The sequence below is a fragment of the Ostrea edulis genome, chromosome 2 (assembly GCF_947568905.1).
Source record: "Ostrea edulis chromosome 2, xbOstEdul1.1, whole genome shotgun sequence".
NCBI lineage: Eukaryota > Metazoa > Mollusca > Bivalvia > Ostreida > Ostreidae > Ostrea > Ostrea edulis.
The window spans coordinates 63,019,704-63,038,489 of record NC_079165.1 but is presented as its reverse complement, the minus strand read 5'-3'; the positions used below and the strand labels follow the sequence as shown (position 1 = coordinate 63,038,489).

Here is an 18,786-nt window from a genome sequence, read left to right as displayed (position 1 = left end):
ACTGCATATCTGTAAATTAACTTTCTGATATTGGAGATCATTGTACAGCAAGAAGCTCCGACTCCTTATTTGTACGATAACTGCCTGATGCTGGCTGTTATTGTACAATAAGAAGTTCCATCTTGTTATCTGTACAACATCTATAAAAACTTAATAACTCCAGGCCTGGAGGTTATAAAACTCTTTTGAGAACGTTTTCATACTCATACTCCGTACTCTAAATCGTACTCATATGAAAAGTGGTTATAAAACTTATAAAATCATTCTCATACTCAAATGGAGTACATGCTCAAGATTTTCCGAGTATGTTTCGGAGCTTGCTCAGAGTTGTACTCAAAACAAACATGGCTGCATGACTTTGAGTATGAGTACGGTAAAAGTTTTATAACCTCCAGGCCAGATATTTAAGTTTTCTGGAATGCTAGCTACCTTCATTACCGGATAAAACAACAAAGAAAGACATTTTATTGTTTACATTTATATACATTTTAAAAAATATATAAACTAGACTTAGTACTAAAATATATCGTTGACCCTTTCTTTACTTTTAACTGAACAGCCAATGCACCCTTTGACCTTGACGACGCTCCATATTTGGCCATGATTACGCGGAAAAACCGGATCGAACTAGTTTGCAACAAACATGTAAAATATCAGCGATACACCGAGACATAGATGATTTCTGGAGAGAATACATGACATGTGACCCGTACTTGTATATTACAGATAGTAGAACACATGACATGTGACCGTATTTGTATATTACAGATAGTAGAATACATGACATGTGACCCGTAGTTGTATATTACAGATAGTAGAACACATGACATGTGACCGTATTTGTATATTACAGATAGTACGTGTTTGATTAGTATACTGTATCTCTTTTCAGGAAAATAATGAATAGCACAGTATCGTTTGAAGATGGCGAGGAAGATGAAACTGAGGAATTCTCCCTGTATGTGATTATCCCCCTTGGCATCTGTGTAGCGGTTCTAGTTGTTTTAGCAGTGATGGGGAATGCGCTGACGGTGATAGCTTTCGGGCGCGATATAAAACTCCGATCTGTGTACAATATGTATCTGGTGAACCTAGCCGTCACAGATTTCTGGCTCGGTCTTTTCAGCATGCTAATCTATTTCGTGACAATTCTCAAAAACTACATATGGCCATTCGGATATCATTTTTGTAAGGTCTTTTTGGTAATTGACTATGTACTTTGCTTAGAATCCGTTATTTCAATAGTGATCATTAGCTATGACCGTTTGCTTCTTCTGAAACATGGTCCGCATTATGTCCTGAAAGAAAGTATAAAAGTGGCACAAGTAAAAATCGCCATATCTTGGGTACTAGCATTTTGTCTGTATTCACCTGCCATCATTGGTTGGGACTTGTGGACAGGAGAGGAGATTAACGAACCCAATTTCTGTCATGCCCAGTTTGCTTATCACTTTGTGTTCACCACAACAACAGCTGTTATAGAATTTGTCATTCCATTCATCGCCATCAGCATCTTGAATTTTCTTATTTACCTCGAAATACGAAAACGAACAGTTGTATCTCCAATGACCATGGCGGGGAAGTCCTCGTCCAAACGTATCACTGATGAAAATATTGCTGGAGTAAAGGAAACGACACGAAAAGACATCAAGGCCGCGCGATTTTTAGCTACACTAGTTCTTGTTTTCGCTTTGACCTGGGCACCATACACCATTGCAACGATCATAATTTCTTTCTGCGATGATTGCGTTAATGAGTATATTTATGAATTTCTGGTTTGGTTACTGTGGTCCAAGTCCGCGATAAACCCCTTTCTATATGCCTACAACAACACCATGTTCTACAAGAATTTCAAGGAAGCTTTAAGATGCTGTCGAGAATCAAAAGTAGGTAACCAGAATTCTACAGTAGTGTCTCGTGTCACCTCTTAATGGGAAATCCGTGTCCATTGTATAAAACACCATTCCCCTGTCGTCTGCGATGTTTTGAGGGTGCAGGATCTTGACTGTTTCAATCATAGTAAACAACCAATGGATAAGGAGCAAGAGAAAATGAAAGACGACCATATATGTATTTCGTAGTGAATCGTAGATATTTCATGAATTGTTGTATGGTAACTTTAATACCTGTCTATTAATTCACCTGCACTAGTTATAATATCCTCGCCAGACACATTAACTTTTTTATCATTTCAAGCCACATGTATATCGCTGAGCGCTTTGAATGCCTTGTGTGGTCATCATTGATATCAAAGGATTCAAAACTGACCACAAGATTCATATGATACCGATTGCGTGCTTCTGACAGCTACATATAGATTTAATTCCTGTACTTTGGTATATATAGTATTGTCATTAGATGGTATTGGCGGTTTTTTTAAAAAGAAATAATTCTTTTATTTTGAAAATACATGATGGTATGAACTGCGACATTTCGTGCCAGTATACGTCATGAAGTGTCACAGTTCGTATACTGTACGTACAATGTTATGTACCTGCAAGCATTTTCAGATCTGAAATTTATTTCTTATAATTACATTCCACTTTCTTTCTGTCAGAATTCCCAGGTGCCAAAAAATACGCACTTAAAAGTTCATACGCACATTGTTTACAACTGCAGTGAGCACTATATCATTACAGTGTGTAAAGATATAAAAAAAACGAACACATTGGTAATGTAGATATTTCTTAATGGACACCTGAGTACGTCATATTGCATAACAAATAATTACTGAAATTACCTGTACATATTTTTCTGTAATGTGCTAATTCTGGTAGTCACTGATAAAGCTCTTATGTTAATCTAATTAAAACTAAAATTGTTTACCATTACTACAAGGTGTTCGTCAATAATTACCTTCCAAATAAATGAAGTTTTAGCAAAAAGTACTCCCCGGAATGACAATGTGTCTATGTCGACGATTAATTATTTTTCGGAGGGGCTTGTATCAGTATGACAGGCCCGGTCTGTTCAGGTTTTGCACCGGTAATTGTCCAATCAAGATGAACTTAGCACACCGGTAATTGTCCAATCAAGATGAACTTGGCACACCAGTAATTGCCCAATTAAGACGAACTTTGCACACCAGTAATTGTCCAATCAAGATGAACGTCGCACATTGGTAATTGTCCAATCAAGATGAACGTAGCACATCGGGAATTGTCCAATCAAGATGAACTTAGCACATCGGTAATTGTCCGATCAAGATGAACTTAGCTCACTGGTAATTGTCCAATCAAGATGAACCTAACACCCCGGTAATTGTCCAATCAAGATGAACTGAGCACATCGGTAATTGTCCAATGAAGATGAACGTAGCACACCGGTACTTGTCCAATTACGATGAACTTAGCACACCGGTAATTGTCCAATCAAGATAAACGTACCACACCGGTAATTGTCCAATCAAGATGAACTTAGCACATCGGTAATTGTCCGATCAAGATGAACTTAACGCACTGGTAATTGTCCAATCAAGATGAACCTAACACCCCGGTAATTGTCCAATCAAGATGAACTGAGCACACCGGTAATTGTCCAATTAAGATGAACTTAACACACCGGTAATTGTCCAAACAAGATGAACTCAGTACACCGGTATTAAATTGTCAATTGTAGTTTCATACATTTAAAGAAATATTTTTTGAATGCGCGATTTTTCTCTTTTCCCCATATTCTTTTCTCTTAATTTTTGTACACTTGATTTGGAAATTTTGTTTAATTTGTAGAAATAATCAATTTCAATTGTTTACAAAGGAAACGTTTGATGTCGGCTACTTCCTGAGGTGCACTCAGGCTGTTTACACACTATCGTCAGATACCCACGGCTGATCTCGTCTTCTACTCAGAAGACGAGATCAGTCGTGGGTATCCGACGATATTTACACACGTGTGAAAAACTATCTTTAAATATAAACGAACTATTGCATGGCCCATGCTTTACATTAAAATTTATAAACTTGAAGAGTTCTTGTATGTTTTTTGAAATAGATTTAAATTTTATATTGTAGTAATATTACTGTAGCAGGACTGAATTTACCCGTCTCTGACATTGTACTACCTTCGTTATAGTTGTTTATTTACACGCAAGTCCCGTGTAAGTCCCCTTTAACGGTTCCTGCATACCCATGTGTTCAATCTTAAAAACAATCTTTCGTAACCTTGATTTTCATTGGATAATTATCCAGCAGTCTGTAGGTGGTATGGGTAAAGTTCATATCCCCAGTATTGGATTCAAAGTTAGGATTTTCTACTGTCCCCATTTCATATAAATACCCTGAATGTCATTTGTCAGTTGGGGGACTTAGAAAGTATTAACTTGCTGTAAGTATCTCACTTTAGATTCAGGCTTATTAGTATTTAACAGGTTGAACCAGTCCTTGTCTTCCTCTGATGGCTCCTTGTTACTTCATTTTAGACCCAACACCTAAAAGTTAGGAGTTAGGTAAATAAATAATTCAAGTAGGGGTTTACATTTCCTTCCTCAGCTAAGTTAGGTAGAATAACTTGGCCCTATCCTAGGTTGGGGGTTAGTTTATTAATATATACATGTATATGCTTTGTATTTTTCCTCACCATTTTTTGGTGTCTAATTGTTGAACGTTTTTCTTCTATATGTATTGTTAAATAAATGTCGTCTGTTGAACAGGTGTTATCATTACTTTATTATTATTATTATGAAAGCCACAACTGACCATTCGTAGCTGATCGCGGAAGATTTCCGGAATTTCAGGTTTTGATACGAGGTGGTGCGAGTTAATACATGTACGTTCTTGTACGAATTGTTGCGCTTTGATAGATAGATAGATTTCAGGCGACACAATCGTAACACCGCCCAAATACGATCACATACGTTCTGATAAGATTGTCCCGATCAAGTTCACGAGTGGACCTCAATCTCATACGATCATCACGATCCGGATTCCCGATTTGGGACGATCATGTACGTGCAGATACGTTAGTATACGTTACGATACGTTAATCACGAACCGATGCGCTATGATGAGATTGGATACTATTCTGATCGCGATGTATTTCACGATCGAGATCGAAGATGATCACTGTTTGAGTTACGATTGGACCCCGACGGGTATATATTCAGCCCGACTGACCATTAACTTATTTTTTTAACATTTAGAAAGCGAACACTTTACATATCTATAGTGGAAAATCGCTAAAACGCATCAAAGATCCGTATGGCCGAGTTGCAGTTTGGAAAATTATGCACGCTTGCATTCACGAAGTAAAAACATGCACGTATGTATGGTGTCCGGATACTAGGGCCATTCGCAAAAGCGTGACTGCGCGTTAGTCACAACACGCCGTCACGCCAACAAGCAACGCGCCTTCGCGCTCTCACGCCAACAAGAAACGCGCCGTCACGCCAACAAGCAACGCGCCTTCGCGCTCTCACGCCAACAAGAAACGCGCCGTCATGCCAACAAGCACACGCCTTCGTGCCGTGTTGCTTGTTGGCGCGAAGCTTGTTGGCGTGACGGCATGTTGTGACTAACGCGCAGGCACGCTTTTGCAAATGGCCCTATCCGGACACCATACGTGACAGATCATGGGACATTGCAATGCATCCACAGGTGTTTGTGGACAGGACTTCCGGTACCCCCTTCTTGTATTTTTAAAATGTTCAATTACATGTATGATCGGAGATATGACATTTTAAAAAACGGTTTCTGTGCGAGATTTGTGTATTCCATTGAAATATATAAACTCTGAAGTTACATATTTTATCAAAAAATACGTCCAAAATACCCAAGGAATTGAACATTTAAAAATACAAGAAGGGGGTACCGGAAGTCCTGCCCACAAGCACCTGTGGTGAAAACATATGAATTCAAAACTGAAAATGAGCTGGGTAGGAGGGAAAGCTAAGGCACAGAAATACATAATCGACCTTTGTTGTTTGTAACGAACTTCGCACTGCCCGAATACTGACCAGTAGTGGTATATATACTAAGCGCAAAAGCGCTCGTGCATGAGCTCAAAAACCCGCGAAATGTATTTACGGAAAATAACGGAAAATGACGAAATGTAAAACGTAAAGAAAAGAATTGATCTTAGACAAATTTTTAACAGTCAATACGATTGTCATGACTGACGCCAAGATCATGTAAGATTTGATAGACCATGATTCCAATAGTGCCGCGAATCCTGATAGTGGTAACATAGCATAAGGTAGCTTTACCCTTCTGTGTGATGACATTATTAGGTTTTTGCAGTATCTTTATTCAATCAAACTTTGTACATGATTGAAATATATCTTTTATAGGAATTATATTTATTGGGTATAAGCGAAAAATTCGGTAAACTATTTGATACTGAAAAAGTTTATAGACTTTATATAAATAATCATTTAACTATTGTATGTCTATTATTCATATATTTCCCTGATATCCACAATTAATCTTTATATATTTATAAAGTAGCAGTTTTTTAAATGTTGAAAACAAAATTTTGTCATTTTAACCAATTTCTATGTATTTATCATGCTGTTTAATGAAAATGGGCGATTTTCTGATGTTGACATATATATATACTTTTGTTTATATATGTCTGACATCTTTAAAAAATTGGCATTAAACACACACATTTTCTTTGGTTATTAGTTAATTTAAACTATATTAAGGAAAATTAATAGAGGTTTTCTTTGAACCATTAATATTAACAAGTCACATGAGACAGAATTACCTTAAAGTCAGCATTTCGCAAATTCTATGGTAACCGTTATGCTAATCTTATTTGCAAATGCAACCGGTCATTAGGCCAAATGCTGTCTGATATGTTTCAAGCTGTTCTTTACATACCTCATTTTGACTACGAATTACTCCATTTACCTGATCAAGAGATAGAGCTCACAGAAGGTGTAACTATTCAACAGAGGATGTTTACTCCTCCTAGACACCTGTACTCACCTCTGGTGTTTTTAGGGGTCTGTGATTGTACTACTCTAAATTTTGTAGTCTTAATAGAATTTATAAAATTCGGCTTAACTATGTTAAGACTACACCACAATGTCAGTACACATAGCTCAGATGCGTCAAATGTTATCAAGATTAAACTGAGGTGAATGTTTAGCAGTTCAATCTCAATGAGATTATCAAAGCTCTGTGAAAGCAGCCTGGGTGTTGTGATTTATAAGAAGAATACACTGAGATTATCAAAGCTTTGTGAAAGCAGCCTGGGTGTTGTGATCTATAAGAAGAATACACTGAGATTATCAAAGCTTTGTGAAAGCAGCCTGGTTGTTGTGATTTATAATAAGAATACACTGAGGTATTCAATAGTTGAAGGACAGCAAACATGTGAAAAAGATTAATATACTTCATTTACCTGCTTTTGCATCACAGTTATATATATGAGCATGATTTACAAAAATTTCAAATAACAAAAGACAAGATTAAAGCTTTCAATGACCTTGTATTAAAATAATCAACATTTCAGGCTTCTAAACATAGACATATACTTCACTCACATCAAAATATCACAGTATCTAATGATCCTTTCAATCTACTAAAACTTTAAGGATCAGTAGAAAAAATACAAGATTTGATTATCATACTGTTGGAGAAAACGTTTGAACTCTATTTTACAAGGGAAGAAGAAATAATTTGTTGCTTCAGTATAAAATCATTAAAATCCTTCTCATAATAGCTTCTGTTATGTATATCAAACAAAAACATCCAGTTTTAATGACAATCAATATTGATTCAAGACATCACAAAATCACTCATTTTAGTTTGCAAACAAGGTAAAGAAAAAAAAAAGGAAGAAAATATGGCTGTGTCTTGCAGACATGGCACTCACAAAATCTCTTATGATGTAAAATCAGAGAAAATGTTTCCTCATTACATGTACATGTACCTAGTTCTTGTGACAAAACATCAACAATAAATATGAAAATAAATATTCTGTATAATCATAAGCAGAAATTTAAAAGGATTCCATGAATTATGTCCAATTGCAAGAAACAAAATATAATGACAATTTTTCAATAAACCTGATTAACTGGGAATTTCAGAACTAGGACCTGCATCTGAAAGGAAAAGGAAATACATGTATCAGAAGAAAGGTCATTTTTGTTCAACCAATCACATTCAAGGAAGGTTGCATAAGGGTAAATTAAAATGACCCCATGAATTTCTTTTTATTTTGTCACCGGCAATAGCAGTAACACATTGTTAAAGTATCAACTAAGCAACAGTTGGCATAGTAATCCCCTCCCTTTGCCAAACTTCTGTAAGGGGGTGGGGGGTGGATGTGGATTCAAGCACAATTTTGGAGGACCTTCATCTTTAAAGTCAGATAACCTACATGTAAGTTATTATCGATACAGACACAAACATTTAAATGAAGGATAACCTGATTGTGAAGAGTCACCACAATTTCAAATAATATGTTTTTCTGTGTAAGAAATTTTGAATCATCATGACATATCAACTATATGTAACCTCTGTAAATAAACAAGAGGTACTGTGAGCAATGCTCACTAAGAATACCCCCCGCTTAGCCCAATCTCTCAAAGGGTGTTGTTAATAGGTATAAATTACCTCTTTCCTGAGTGTAAAAATATGGTATGCCTTTGTAGAAGAAAATGGAAGATATAGTCCAAACACAAATCCATGGCATAAACCTATAATATTGACCTTGAGATCAAAGGTCAAGGTCATAAAGATGTCATGAATGTACATGACACAGTCTCATGGTGATACACCCATGTCTTATGGTATGACTATGTCAAAACCCTATAATCAATTTTGACCTTGAGGTCAAAGTTCAAGGTCATATAGAGGTCATGAAGGTACTCGACACATCGTCTCATAGTGATACACTCATGTGTCAAATATAGTATGCCTATGTCAAAGAACAAAGAAGTTATGGCCCGGACACAAATCCATTGTAAAAAACCTTTAATTTTGACCTTGGGTTCAAGGTCATAAAGAGGTCATGAAGGTACTCGACACATCATCTCATGGTGATTCACCTGTGTGCCAAATATGGTATGCCTAAGTCAAAGAACAAAGAAGTTATGGCCCGAACACAAATCTGCACAGACAGACAGACAGAGTGATTCCTATATACCCCCCCCCCCCAAACGTATAATTATCATTAATCATTTATTTCTCATTGTTGCATAAGTGTTACATATATACTTGATCATTTGCCTATAATTACAAGTGTATTTATAACAAAAGGTCCATGGGGAAACCTGGGCAGTTGCATTTTCTAATGTAAAACATTAAATCTTAATTATGTCCCCAATCTTGCCATGCAGAACATAGTGTGAGCATAGTCTACAGAAGCACTCCTGTATATACATCTAACTTTCAAAGAATTTTCATGTATATTCCTATGTAAAACATTGAATTCCTTCTAAGGGCTGTTCCATTTAAAAATATGGGGTACCAGGGGAAGGCGGTTTTTTAAAAAAAATCTATCGGTGGTTCACACTGGTGGGATATTGGTTCTATGGTGGGTGGCTTTTGCATAAAAATTGCTTCTATGGGTGGTTATTTAAACTTAGACAAATTCCTGATCAAGTCATTAGGTCCAAACCATATCACAGCAGACTCTAGTTTAACATTTACTGACAGTCTGGGCTGAGCACAGTTCTAATATGCTTAACATGAATCCAAAGATGTTCAACTAGCCTATCTAGTTATTCACTATATTTATATACCTTGATTTTCATTTTTGTCTGTGCGAAAACATTTATCTTTGTGTCCACGACAACTACGGCATTCATCGTCAGACTCCTCTGATGAAGACTCGTCAAACATTTTTGGCTTCTCATAAATACAGCAACCTGAAAAGTGAGACCATAACATTATAACAAAATGGCAAATTACACAGAATTTTGTTTTTAGATGTATTCCACCTGTTTAAAAACACTTGGATACTACTTTCAGAATTCATATCAAACCTTATTGTTCTTTAGAAGATTTTTGTTAGAGTTTTTATTTCACAGATATGAGTCTATTAAACTTTGAATCCTAATGCATTCCTAGGAGTAAACTAGCTTAACTAGTGAGGTCAGTGGGAGTATTAGGTAAACTATGATCGACTAAATTGTTTCTGTCACATTTGTCCCACATAATCGGGAATACACCAGAAGTGATTTACATTTTCACTATGAAAATCATTGTATTCTGGGCCCTACATTTGAAGTTTTTCTCTAACTTTAAGGAAAAAGCCAAGCAATGTTCCAATATTGCAATTTATCACTGTCTGCTCATTAGATATGAAATCAGCCACATTAAGGATCGGTAAAAAAACAAGAGGCCCATGGGCCTAGAATCGCTCTTCTGATACATTGTAGAACAGGCAAAAATTCTCACTAACCAAGATTCATCAATTAACAAAGTTTGATGATGTTAAGTCAAATAGTACCTGAAAATTTAAATGTAACTGTCCAAAAGTAGGTCACGGTGACCTACTTTTGGTCGACACACTGAAGACTCAAATAGTATTCAAATATAGCCGTCAAATTCCAAAAGAAGGCCACAGTGACCTACTTTTTGGTCGACACACTCTGAAGACTCAAGACCCACCAACTGTCAAAGTTTGATGATTGTAAGTCAAATAGTATCTGAAATATTCAAATATAGGCATCAAAATCCAAAAATAGGTCACGGTGACCTACTTTTTAGTCAACACACTCTGAAGACTCAACATGCATCAACTGACAAAGTTTGATAATTGTAAGTCAAATAGTATCTGAAATATTAAAATATAGTCGTCAAATTCCAAAAGTAGGTCATGATGACCTACTTTTTGGTCAACAAACTATGAAGACTCAAGATGCATCAACTGACAAAGTTTGATAATTGTAAGTCAAATAGTATCTGAAATATTAAAATATAGTCGTCAAATTCCAAAAGTAGGTCATGATGACCTACTTTTTGGTCAACAAACTATGAAGACTCAAGATGCATCAACTGACAAAGTTTGATGATCCTAGCTTTCATGGTGTCCAAAATATGCATCTAAAATTGAAAATGTGAAATTTGAATGTCTGCAAAATTCAAAAAGTAGGTCACTGTGACCTACTTTTTTTTTTTATAAATATGTTTTGAGGCCACTAGACGCATCAACTTACAAGGTTTGATGATTCTAAACCTCTCGGTATCTGAAATAACAACCTAAAATGTATCCATCAACTGACAACTTTTGATGATCATAGGTTCAAAAGTGTCCAAGATATGCATCAAAATCCATTTAATAATAATTACCTGCGAAATTCAAAAAGTAGGTCACCATGACCTACTTTTGAGACAACATGATATTAGGTCCTAAGATGCATCAACTGACAAAATTTAATGATCCTAGTCCTTATACTAAGCAAAATATCAAAGTTTTAACAAAACAAAATTTAAGGTCAACTTTGAAGTGACCTTGAGACCACACCCTTTGCCCCAGGATGATGCCTTGAATAATTTTTTATCTACAACCTATCCTCATCCTTATGCATAAGTTTGGTGATAATTTGCCCAGTGGTTCTTGAGAAGAACATTTTTTAGCAACCACTACTTTTGTTTGCATTTTCCTAATTATCTCCCCTTGTTAAAGGGTCACAACCCTAGTTTTAGTACAAATGAAAGCCCTTGGGCCAAGGATACCTTGTGACAAATTTGACAAAAATTGGCCAAGGGGTTCTTGAGATATAGCCCTTTTTCCAAAAAGTTGACGCACACCGCACGCCAGACATATGGCCATATGATTAGCTCTTTGAGCCTTTGGCTCAGAAGAGCTAAAAAAGACATATATTCACAAATTTTACCATTCCATATTCATATGCCGGTATCAATCTAAATGGGTCTAGTTTCACACTGGAGTATCAGACCCAAATTAAGTTGCTTCATGGGCTAGTACAGTGTACTTCATTTTTTTGGGTACAATGCATTTTTTAAAGCAATTCTGAAGTATGTACCTACTGTAAGATATATTACCTACACAGGGCTCAACATGAAAACATAATAAAGAGCAACACTATTGCTGCAAAATACACCTGTCTGAAACATTCAGTAATCTTGTAGTAATCAAAGAAAGGATTAACTCCCAAATAAACCATTCTTTGTACAGAAAAAAAATCTAAAAAATTATTCTGAAAGTGTCCTTTTGACACTTTTAAATTATCTAATATTGGAGGATGATAATAGAATATTAGGTCTAAGATGGCTATTGAATACCAAATTGAAAAAATATTTTACTCTCTTAAAGTATAACATGGGCAGTAAAATTATTGCTATTCAAAATTTAAAAAAATCAGTATATGCACCCAGGGGTGCATGAGCCAAGTTGCATGGGATACATTGTAAAGCCAGGAATGACGTGGTATATTTATAATTGTGAAGAACTAACTTCAGTTTTAAACTTTTGGAGTTACTGTCCAGAAACCATATTTGTCTGAAGTTTTCAATCTATATTCGGTCACTGTGACCTTGACCTTTGTTCTCCAAAATCAATAGGGGCCTTGCTTTGCTGGTATCCAACAATATATCCAAGTTTCATTTGATTCAAATTAAAATTTTTCGAGTTATCCTCCGGAAACCAAAATCCTTTTGGAATTTTAAATCTATTTTCAGTCACTGTGATCTTGACCTTTGACCTATTTTCTCCAAAGTCCTGACCTGGTACATAACAATATCTTCAAGTATCATTTGATTCGGATTTAAACTTTCTGAGTTATCATCCGGAAACCAAATATTTCTGAAATTTTCATTTTATATTCGGTCACTGTGACCTTGACCTTTGACATTTTTTCTCCAAAATCAATAGGGATCTTCCTTACCTGGTACCCAACAATATATCAAAGTTTAATTTGATTTGGATTTAAATTTTCGGAGTTATCATCCGGAAACCAAATTTTCCTGAAATTTTCATTCTATTTTCGGTCACTGTGACCTTGACCTTTGATCATTTTCCTCCAAAATCAATAGGGGTCTTCCTTACCTAGTATCCAACAATATATCAAAGTTTCATTTGATTAGATTGTAAACTTTTCGAGTTATCATCCGGAAACCAATTGTTGACGCCCAACCGCCCACCAACCCGCATCACCAAACCAATAGCCGAGTTCAACTTTGTTGCAACTCGGCTAAAAACCATGGGGAATATGTACAAGTTTGATCAGCCTAACCTATTCAGTACTATGAAAGTATGACCTTGACCTCACAAAATTACAGACATTTTTCTCTCACTATGGGCAACATGCAATTTTGTAATTTTGTGAGGTCAAGGTCATACTTTCATAGTACTGAATAGGTTAGGCTGATCAAACTTGTACATATTCCCCATGGTTTTTTAAAATTTTGAATAGCAATAATTTTACTGCCCATGTTATACTTTAAGAGAGTAAAATATTTTTTCAATTTGGTATTCAATAGCCATCTTAGACCTAATATTACTGCCCCAACAAATCAATTTCATATCAATACTCTTATGTATTTGTCTGTGTTCCAATGATATTTTGGGATATGACATTGATATTTCGCTTTTTATTCTCAACAAATTAAACAGTTACTATTTTAATAATTTCGTCCATGTTTTTGTAGTTTAAAAAATACCAGGCTATACATTATGCCATCCAGAAAAACACTAATCTTCTTTGGACACTCCTATAAGTCGGACATAGAGTTTTGGAACAAAATTTAACTCCCAAAAATCCGACTTATAGGCGAGTATATACAGTATACTACAAAAGACCCAATATCATTAAATATCACTAAAAATTTACCCTTTGCCTAATTTCCATGTAAGTTTGGTCTTGACCTTGAAAAATGATAAGCTTCTTCCTCTAATCATTGGAAACATGTGTACCAAGTTTGAAAATATACTTACAAGTACTATTTTTATATGACCCATAAAGTGTTGACAAATGCACACATGGACAGATGCACTGTGCTATACCGTAATATACCATAATATGACTGGTCAAAGACAGGTGTATATCATGTATATAAACGTACTTGTCTGCAAGTAACTTTACTTGTCCACAAAGTTTTTGGGTACATGTGCTAAATTTTAAGAAAGCTAAAATAAAATACACTCCAGCTGATATTGATATTGGCTATTGAAACTTATCTTTCCTAAAGGACAATGTAGTCCCTAGACTAAAAATTTTCTGCATGGTCCCTGGAGACTTTAAAGAACATTCTACTATATTTACATTCACTGAATGATTGAATAATAGTCTTATATTTCTTTTGAAAATGATGTTACTTTCATCATGCAATAAATACATGTTTGTTGCAAACTAGTTGATCTGGTTTTCTAGAACCACCTGTCTGCGAAATCATTACCAAATATGGAGTGTCATCAAGGTCAAAGGGTTCAATGGCTGTTCCATTTAACATAACAAATGGGTCAACCATATGATATTTTAGATCTTAATTCTAGTTTATATTTTTAAATAATCCATGAAAATATAATATAAACAATAAAATGTCTTCTTTGTTGTTTCATCGGGTGATGAAGGAAGCAATCATTACAGAAAAAAATTGTATAACCCGCTTACGTGGGTTACACATTTTTTCTGCAATGCTAGCTACCTTCATCGCCCGATGAAACAACAAAGAAACCATTTTATTGTTTAATTAAATTTATCAGGATAGACCCAGAAAATTCTCATCAAACAAGGATACCAGAAAGTTTCATTTTTCCATTTTATTTCTCTGCTGTCTGTATAAACTTGCTTTTGGAATTGTCTTCAATTTGTATGGCTTTTGAATCAATTTTTTAATGCAAATCATCGTCACATTTAAGTGTAACATCCATCATTAATTTGGAATACTTCGGTTCTTATCAACTGCAAGTCTGGTGCAAGTCGGGGATAGGCACTATTGATAGAATAATCTCTTTAATTTTACCTATTGAGTTTATATAGTTTAACTGCACAAATTACAATGAAAAATAATTACTTGTCTAGTGTAGAAAGGCACAGAACAACATTTACTTCTCCATCAAAAATTTTAGCAGGTGTCTGTCAATCATACAAATGTTGAGCTACATGTATACTGCATTGTTCAGTCAACTCGGTGACAGACAGAAAAACTGTCCCCTATTCATCATTTCTGCTGTGCACATGAATCAAAATTTGCACTTACATTTGGACTTTTTCTTATTCATGTGCTCATTGTCAACTGTGTCTGTTGTCCATTTCACTTCCCTCTTGGCTTTAGGCTTTCTTAACTTGAGACGTAATACCTGTCCTTGCTGAAATATAAAAATCCATCAAAGCCAGTACTGAGAGTTTACAATATACCAGTACATGCATTCAATCATAATGCTTGTTATATTTTGTAATAATCATAATATAATTCTGACTCACATTACAAAGGTAATTGTAAGACAGTAACCTATCATTTCTTGCCTGATTTCTTCTCAAGACAATTAGATCCAAAATGCAACAGATAAAGATAAGCATTGACCACATTAAAATTGGATGTATGGTATTGACTATCATCATAAATCCATTAACGATCTCTCCCTTGAGACTGGTTGTGGATTGCCTATGATGGGTATTGACATGTATCTTTGATTTCATTCTAAAACAAGATGTGTTTGTGAAACACAAATGCCCCCGATAATGGCCAATTCCAAAGATAGCCAAGGTCACAATGACAAATATCTTGGTACCAGTAAAAAGATCTTGTCACAAGAAATGCTCATGAGCAATATGAAAACTCGAATATTTACCATTTAGAAGTTATGACCACTGTCAAATTTTTTTATAAGTAGGTAAAATGCCAAGGTAAAAAATTATGGTACCCATGGAAAGGTCTTGTCACGAGGAATACTCATGTGAAATATCAAAGCTCTAGCACTCACTGTTAAAAAATCATTAGCAAGGTTAAAGTTTTTAAAAAGTAGGTCAAACTCCAAGGTGACAAGGGTAAAAAAATTTGGTACCCATAGAAAGGTCTTGTCACAAGGAATAACTATGTTTTAAATATCAAAGCTCTAGCACTTACTGTTCAAAATTTATTAGCAATGTTAAAGTTTTCAAAAAGTAGGTCAAACTCCAAGGTGAAGGTGACAGGGTCAAAAAATTGCTATCGCCATTTAAAGAATAGAAATCTGTGTGTTTAAGTGCTGACGTCAGGCGCAAAGAAATTGATGCTTCATTTGTCAGTGTTAAGGCTAAACAGCAATAGTATCTTATTAATCATGATCTATTTGTAGAATAATCTTCCGACAACTGAATCCTCGCATCTTGGAAGATAGATCCACGAAATAAAGTTGTAAGAGGTAGGTAAAACAATGACATCACCTGGTGTAGAATTCCCACTTTTCAATATGGAGTCGGCTATGACTCTGCCCCGCACATGTCACAATATAAAAGCGGGGGTAAAAGTCAGAGAAATCTCGGATTAATTAATTGCTAGAACTGGTCAAAGCTGAAAGTAAATTTCCAGATATGAATTATGAGGGATTGCTCTGACTCCTCTGAGATTCGGTGAAGGAGTCAGTGCAAATATTCAGCCAATTGCTAGAACTGGTCAAAGCTGAAAGTAAATTTCCAGACATGAATTATGAAAGATTGTTCTGAGATTCTGTGAAGGCGTCAGTGCAAATATTCAGCCGAGCCAAATCTCAGCCAAGATTACACCAGTTGTAAGTGAAGTACCTCAATTTTAGACCTATGCTAAGTGCTTACGGCTGTAGCTGTGAAGGCTCTTTTATGTGCTAATGCCTGCCGCGATCTCTCTTTTATTAAAGGTAATATTCGAAAGACTCGTTATTCTCACCTATACAAAATAAATTTGGCAAGTGACAGTCCCTGCCCAGTGATACTGAAACAGGATCAGAAAACATATTTTAATAATTTAATTCTTATTGTATCCTTGTCTCTGATTGGTCAATTTCCAATTGAGGAACGCAAGTTATTTTTGTATAACCTGGTTTGGTATGGGGACACACCCCCTTGACAACCAGATGTCGGAACTATTTTTTTTCTCTCTCTCTAAATTTACATCACAGCACTGTTTTCAGCCTTCTATGGAATAGAAAGTCAACGTGCACAATAAGATACTGCGGTTTGATACACATGTTGTTTTCTCGTTGTCAATATTAGCATCTAGGCTTACTTGTATGCAAATCACTTTTGTAAAACATCTTTCTCTGTATCTATGGTCAAATAATACTATCAATAGATTAAAACAAAGATATTATATTCGAATTAATGATTTGCCAAGTAAGCATTACCCTGTTCATTTTGAAATACATTTCTCACTGGGGGAAAAGGAAGGGGGGGTGTGTGTGTGTGCGTTGTTTTATTCCTTGATCCGTCTTCCAACAAAGCAAACAAAAATTCATACGTCACATTTTATCACATGACGTCAGACACATTGACATGTGGATCGCTATTTGTTACTTGGTTACATATTTTCTTGTGTCGGATTTACTATTAGCGACAACATTGCATACAAGGGTAAGTTTTCGTTTAGTAGAAGTTTTCACAGAGTTGAAAGCCGTAAATTATTGCATTTTCTGATATTTGAAGATTTATTTTGGGTAGGCCTAAACAATGCAATTTCCCGTATTTTCTCAATCTGTCGGAGATGAGCAACTTCAAAGTCGATCTCTATCTCTAAAGGGCAGCAAAATACGCATTACATGGATAGTCTACACATATTTTCTATTATGATAAACTTCACTTTCGATACAATATTTTGATAAATGGCTAGGCTCCGTAGAACTAAGATTAAAGATGGCGACCTTTGGCTTCGCAGCTAGACACTTCGTGTCGCTGTTGCTAAGTAAATCATTGCGGTTGACTTATATTTTTATTTATACCAGGTTATACTCGTATAACTTGCCCCAGAATTAAAGTCATTCCTTAAATATTTCTATAATTGCTGTTCGTGTCATATTATTAGTAACGAGCGTAGGCTCGTACTGCTAGCTCTAATGACTAGAGCGCGGGAAATAATCCGAGCTAAATCTCAACCTCTAACAAGAATGTTTTTTTACGTCAATCCCAGAAGTCCCTCGTACAAAATGGCGGATGGTTCGATTCGTAAAATAATAATAAAAAAAAATCTTTGAAGTATTACAAACCTTTCTTATTTGAAAGGAAAGGATGAAAATCATATTCTTCCCCCTTTCTTCTTCTTTTTAAAATATTGTCTAAAGAAATGTAAACAGTCACGTCACAACTAGCAGGCTACGTCACAACACGCTCGTTGCATTTCCCGCTAAACTGGTTCCTACATTGGCGAGAAGAGCAAGACAGTAATCCTACGTATTGACAGTGAACCAGATCAGATTTCCTTGTTTTCAATATAAATTTTTTGAAAATGTATTCAGATATGCTGCGCTCGCCCCAACGGTCACACCGTAATCATATTATTATGAATACAAGTATGTGTCATGAATTGATACCATAAAGGCATATAGTATCATTTATACTCTTTATTATCCAGGTTTAGATAACTCACATCATCCGAATTTTCTCGAAGGTTCATTGTATATGTTTAGTATTTGCTACATTAACGATTCGGATTACACTTATCTATTTACCTCAGACTCCTCAACAACCTGTGTTTCGGTGACACTTGTTGACTGTGACTGACCCTCAGCCATTGATAAAGAATTACATTCTTTTACACAGTGAAACTTCAGGCGAAATTGACAGACAGATGCGTTCGTATGTAACTAGGTCGTACAGGAACAACATTATGAACATGACCGCCAACTATTTGTCGTATATTGTTGCTGCTCTTTGTGATATTTCTTATTCATCTCATTTACTAAATATATCTATATCGGAAG

General features: G+C 35.5%; 2 protein-coding genes across 2 annotated transcripts; one reads left to right on the top strand and one right to left on the bottom strand.

The window, feature by feature from the left end:
• Positions 1 to 703: 703 nt before the first annotated feature.
• Positions 704 to 1,931, top strand: LOC125680004 (histamine H3 receptor-like). The gene has a single exon (XM_056153423.1). It carries the CDS (start codon positions 900 to 902, stop codon positions 1,929 to 1,931), a length of 1,032 nt encoding a protein of 343 aa, XP_056009398.1. The 5' UTR covers positions 704 to 899.
• Positions 1,932 to 7,414: 5,483 nt separating this feature from the next.
• On the bottom strand, positions 7,415 to 18,715 carry LOC125681496 (E3 ubiquitin-protein ligase PPP1R11-like). The gene is made up of 4 exons (XM_048921631.2): positions 18,535 to 18,715; positions 15,117 to 15,225; positions 9,692 to 9,817; positions 7,415 to 8,047 (listed from the first exon to the last, which is right to left on the bottom strand). Exons 1-4 carry the CDS (start codon positions 18,595 to 18,597, stop codon positions 8,016 to 8,018), a joined length of 330 nt encoding a protein of 109 aa, XP_048777588.2. The 5' UTR covers positions 18,598 to 18,715; the 3' UTR covers positions 7,415 to 8,015.
• Positions 18,716 to 18,786: the final 71 nt, after the last annotated feature.